Source organism: Lathyrus oleraceus, chromosome 7 (genome assembly GCF_024323335.1).
Source record: "Lathyrus oleraceus cultivar Zhongwan6 chromosome 7, CAAS_Psat_ZW6_1.0, whole genome shotgun sequence".
Taxonomy (NCBI): domain Eukaryota; kingdom Viridiplantae; phylum Streptophyta; class Magnoliopsida; order Fabales; family Fabaceae; genus Lathyrus; species Lathyrus oleraceus.
This window is the reverse complement of record NC_066585.1, coordinates 261,670,924-261,676,279: the sequence shown is the minus strand read 5'-3', so window position 1 is coordinate 261,676,279 and position 5,356 is coordinate 261,670,924. Positions and strand designations below refer to the sequence as shown.

The following is a 5,356-nucleotide window of genomic DNA, read 5'->3' as shown; positions in this document are numbered from 1 at the left end:
CAGTGCAACTTGTCGTAAGCTTTTGAAAGATCTACCTTTATACTAAAATAACTTGTTTTTTTTCCTTTTAGCTTCTCTATGCTATGCATCACTTCTTTTGCTAGAACAAACCTTATTTGGTATAGAGATATCAATCAATTCAAATTCATCTTAAGTCTTTCCAGATTAATCTTGCTCACCACCTTATATATGGTGTTACACAGTGAGATAGAGCGAAATTACATGATCGTTTGAGGTTGTTAACTTTCAGAATTAAGCAAATATTAGTTTGATTAACTGTAACTATCTCATCAGACTTCTCCTCAACTTTTCGAACAAAATCACACATTACTTCCTATTGTATCCCACGACTTTTGGTAGAAACTTACTAGAAATCCGTATGGACCAGGAGCTTTCCAAGGTTTCATATCAAACATAACCTTTTTAATGAAAAATGGATTGAAAATGAAGTAAAAGCCCCGAATAAACTCTATTAAAAAGAAAAAGAGAAATTATAAATAATTTTGCAAAATTAATCTTTATTAATAATATAAAAAATGGATTAAAAGAATAGAAATGAAATATAATATAAAAATGTTAATGATATAATATAAATAATAATATTAATATGGTAAAATGATTTATAATTTAGTAAAAAAATTTAAAGTGATATGTAATTAAAAAAAAGGAGTGTCAAGTGTAAATTTACACTAACCATTCGTATAATTTATTCTCTATTATTTTTCATATTATGTCTTAAATTATAAAAATAGTTATTAATATATATTTTATTTTTTGAAAAAAAAAGTTTAATTGTTGTTCATTATCAATTTGTCAATATTAGATCGTGTGATTATAATAAAAGTTAAACTTCTTTAATAAATTAATGAAGTAAGTAATTAATAATATAAAAAAAATTATTTTGAAAAAAAGTTATTTTTACCAACTAGTGAAAAATCAACTATCTTTGAACAGAGTGATAAATTAAATATTTTTACGTTTCTCATTTGTTATTATAATAAATAAATAAAAAGAGAGAGTTCTAGAATATTTAATTATCTTTTTATCTTCCCATAAATGTAAAAAATATTGTTTAAAAAATTGTTGCGGAGAATTAATTGCATAACACACCAATTGTATGCGTTGCATCGCATTCATTCAACGGTTTTAAATGAATTTCAGTGTTGAATTAACCAAACAGAGTCTAATTAAAAATCCAAGTCATTATTAATTTAACTAATTTAGCCATAAATGAAAAATAAAAAACAATAACAATTTTCAAATTCGAATCTGTGCTCCAACGGTCATATTTGCCAACGTGTCAACGCTCCATACGAACCACAACGTAGTATAAAACCCCACACACACTCGTTCCCTCTTCATCAAATTACCCTATTCTTCGCTTATTTGTCTGAATCGCCGCTTCATTTCAAAAACCCAAAACACCTTGTTTTGCTTCTCTCATTCATGGAGTTTCACGGTCTCTCAAGAAAGGAGCTTCAAGCTCTTTGCAAGAGGAACAAGATTCCTGCTAATATGACCAACGTTGCCATGGCTGACGCTCTCGCAGCTCTTCCACAGGTAATTAGTTCTTTGTCTATTTACTCTATTTATATCTCTTTGATGCATTTCTAGGGTTTGATTTCGTTTCTTTGATTCTAGGTTTGTATTAGTCATCGTTTGAATATCAGTGTACTTATATGTTATTTTTTTTTGTAAATTTTTACTAATCTTTAGGGTTTAGAGTTATTGAGCTTGATTGGGTAAATTGTTGAGATGAAATTGATTAATCAGTGCCCTATTTTTTTAATTATCCTTTTTTATTTAAATATTTGCTTTGAACTTTTTTTATAGGTTGAGGGATTGGGCGAAATTGTGAATCCTAAGACAGGTGGTGATATTGCTACCCCTGCTGTTCAACCTAGAACAGCTGGTAGAACTACAACTCAAAGGAAGCCAGTGAAAGAATCAGAAAGCTCTAAGATCTCTACACGGCCTAACCGTGGGGCGAGATCTGGAGTAGTTGAAGGAGAGGCTGAGCAAGAGAACAAAGATGCAAATGTCTCTAATACTCCTGCTGTTGTGCCGTGTAGCAGGAAAAGGGCTCCTGCAGTTTCTACTCGCAGAAAGACGGAAGTGGTCATTTTAGATGATGATGAAGAAGAAGATAAGAATGAGGTCGATGAAAATCCAAAGGATGTGGTGGCCAAAACTCCTGCTGTAGTGCCCAAAAGTAGGACAAGAGCAGCCGGCCGTTTGGTTCGTGACAAGAAAGAAGTTTCTGATGGAACTTCATTGCAGAATGCGTATAGCACAAGGAGGTCCGTGAGAGTGTTGGGAAAGAGCTTATCAAAGGTTAGCTTGGTGGAGACTGAGGACAAGGAGCAGACCAAGAGCGAGGATGTTTCTGAAGATGGTATGCTGGATCTTGTTATTTCATTTTTGTGAATTGCTTTTCTATTTGCTTTGTTTTTTTAATATATTTTAATCAATTTGTGTTTATCAATCAGCAGGAACTAGTTTTCAGACAGAATCAAATGCGGTTTCTCAGAACAATGATGAAGTGGAAGCTTCCTCTGTAAACAAAGCTGGTTCAGAAGCAAAAGCAGCTGATGCAGAGGATGTGTTGCAGGCTGAACCAAAAGTAGAGGGCTCAGGGAATGCCAATCATGTGGAGGATGCAAATGAGGACCCAAGTTTAAATCTGCAAGACAGTTTTGAGAATTGTGTTGATTCAAATGAAGCAGGTTTGTTTTCCATCTGCTACTGGTTTATTATTATTGTTATTACTTTTGTGCAGCCAATGATAGTTTGCTTTGTTTAACTCGTGTGAACATGATGTTGATCACTTTTCAGAATCTGAGCAGCCTGAACCGGAGGAATCCGGTGATATTGATGTAATTGAAAATAAGGAAAGCTTTGGAGCCGAACAAGATCAAGCCATGGAGTTTGCTGCTCCTGAAGAGACTCCCCTGGAAGTTACTGACCGAGCTATTGAGGATACTGCTGAAATTGAAAATAAGGAAAGCTTTGGAGCCGAACAAGATCAAGCTATGGAGTTTGCATCCCCAGAAGAGACTCCTCTGGAAATTGCTGACCCTATTGGTAATACTGCTGAAATTGAAAATAAGGAAAGCTTTGGAGCCAAACAAGATCAAGCTATGGAGTTTGCTTCCCCAGAAGAGACTCCTTTGGAAGTTGCTGACCAAGCTATTGGTGCATTAACCGATGTGGTGTCTGGTGATATTTCTATGGAAGTTGCTAACCAAGAAGATGATGCTGACTTGTCTGTTGAAGCATCTGAAGAAGCTTTCAAGGGTACTGCTGAACAAGCTATTGTCGGCTTGTCCGTTGAGGCATCTGATGAGGCATCTAAGGAGATTTCTCACCAAGTTATTGCCTCTTCAACAGATATGGTGTCTGATGAGGCTCCTCTGGATGTTTCTCACCTAGAAGATGTCGCTGACTTGTCTGCTGAAGCATCTGAAGAAGTACTCAAGGGGACTGTCGAACAAGCTATTGTTGGCTTGTCCGTTGAGGCACCTGATGAGGCATCTAAGGAGATTTGTCACCAAGCTATTGCCTCTTCAACCGATGTTGTGACTGATGATGCTTCTAAGGAGACTTTTAAGGAGACTGAGGAACTAGCTAGTGTTGGCTTGTCCGTTGAGTCATCCGAAGAAGCTTCTAAAGAGATTTCCCCTGTCGATGTGGTGGTACCTGATGATGCTTGTGTCGATAATCTTGAAGGTGTTGCTGACATGGTATTTGAAGAGGTAGAGAATATAGAGGATGCAGTTTCTGCTATTCTAGCTGGAAAAGATGAAACTTCTGGTAGAGCTGAAAATGAGGGCGACAAAGAAAGCGAAATTGAAAAGGTAATTCTTAAACTTTCAATGATGGATGTTACTAAAAAGAAAGAAGCTGACCGGAATAATGCATTCCAGAAGCTGGAAGGAGAAGCACAAGCTGAACAACTTGCCACAGAAGAAAACCCTAAGTTTGAGGGTGCAGTTTCTGCTATTCTAGCAGAAAAAGCTGAAAACGAGGGCGAAAAAGAAAGCAACGATGTTGAAAAGGTAACTCTTAAACTTTCAATGATGGATGTTTCTTCTGTAAAGAAAGAGGCTGACCAGAATAATACATCCCAGAAGCTGGAAGTAGAAGCACAAGCTGAAGAACCCATTTGCTCACCTCAGTTAGAAACTAAGGGAAAGTTGAAAACCAAGGATATGAGTATGCGGAGTCTCAAAAAGTTGCTGAAATCAGGAACCAAGGAAATTTCAAATGAAATTAAAGCAGTTACTAGTGTTGAGAGTGACATGAACAAGCAGTTACTGAAATCAGAAACCAAAGAAATTTCTAATGAAATTGAAGCTGTTACCAGTGTTGAGAGTGACATGAACAATCCTAATAAGAAGAAGGAAAACTTGAAAAGCATAGATGTTCAAAATATGAGTATGAGAGGTCTAAAAAAATTGCTGAAGGAGAAGTTAGATGGAAAACTAGCCATGACTGATAATGATGATGTCCAAATGCAGGGAGTGGAGAAGAAGAGAACAGCACTGCAAGCACTGCCACAAAATCAGTTGGCTGAGCAAAAGGCCTTGTAAGGTGTGAAATTAGAGTAATATTAGGTGAGACCACTTAGAATGTGGAGGAGCTTTTTGGTTATATTTTATGAGGTGGAGATCCAAACCTTTGGTTTGGTTATGTTTTTCTCATTTTACGAGGTGGAGAATCCTTGATGGTATTTGTTACACAATAAACACTTATTGGGGCACTCTTTTATGCGCCAAATTGCGTATTAATTTTATGTTGCTTATTACTTTTTAGATTTTGAAACAGCTTTTAGATAACTTTATAATATATTTATGAATCTCTAAACTCATTTGAACATTATTTGATATTGAAGCATATGTATGTAACTAATAACTAGTAGAACTAATGATATTCTTGACCATCTCTTTCTTCGTAAGTGGGATAGTTTTTCATGGTTTTGTAATCACTGAAAATATCATGCTTTCGTTTTGTAATCTCCGGGTTACGTAGTAGTCTTTACCATAAAATCTACTGCATTTTACGTCTAAAGACTATTGATCGAGTTCTCGTTGTTTCTTAGAGTAAAATGGGTGGATAGTTTGCAACAATACCAATTCTCAACAATACTAATTAATAATAAAATGATGTCAATAGTTGATTGGGATAATAAATACTACCCAATTTTTTTGTGAAGATGGAGAAATTTTGTCCACCTTAAAAATTGTTCTTTGAGATGCGCAACACTTTCTATCTTTTTTCCTTCAATTTACTTGCTAATAAGTGAAATCATTTGAAAAAAATTACACTCAAATTTTCTCTCACAATTTATTTCTTA

The 5,356-nt window shown here is 35.2% G+C and overlaps 1 protein-coding gene across 5 annotated transcripts; it reads left to right on the top strand.

Annotated features, from left to right (window-relative positions):
* Window positions 1-1,345: 1,345 nt before the first annotated feature.
* LOC127101366 (uncharacterized) lies at window positions 1,346-4,814 on the top strand. Of its 5 annotated transcripts, XM_051038754.1 has the most exons (6): window positions 1,346-1,560; window positions 1,834-2,395; window positions 2,490-2,726; window positions 2,836-3,857; window positions 3,927-4,058; window positions 4,131-4,814. In XM_051038754.1, exons 1-6 carry the CDS (start codon window positions 1,447-1,449, stop codon window positions 4,590-4,592), a joined length of 2,529 nt encoding a protein of 842 aa, XP_050894711.1. In that variant the 5' UTR covers window positions 1,346-1,446; the 3' UTR covers window positions 4,593-4,814. The 5 variants fall into 5 exon arrangements, with proteins under 5 accessions (XP_050894711.1, XP_050894709.1, XP_050894710.1 ...); XM_051038752.1 differs by having other exon boundaries at window positions 3,927-4,814; XM_051038753.1 differs by having other exon boundaries at window positions 2,836-4,058.
* Window positions 4,815-5,356: the final 542 nt, after the last annotated feature.

Excerpts from the sequence above, each read along its gene's own strand:
- LOC127101366 (XM_051038750.1), top strand. The coding sequence starts at position 1,447 with ATGGAGTTTCACGGTCTCTCAAGAAAGGAGCTTCAAGCTCTTTGCAAG. Across the intron at positions 1,561-1,833 it reads CTCTCGCAGCTCTTCCACAG|GTTGAGGGATTGGGCGAAAT; the intron begins GTAATTAGTTCT and ends CTTTTTTTATAG. Across the intron at positions 2,727-2,835 it reads TGTTGATTCAAATGAAGCAG|AATCTGAGCAGCCTGAACCG; the intron begins GTTTGTTTTCCA and ends ATCACTTTTCAG.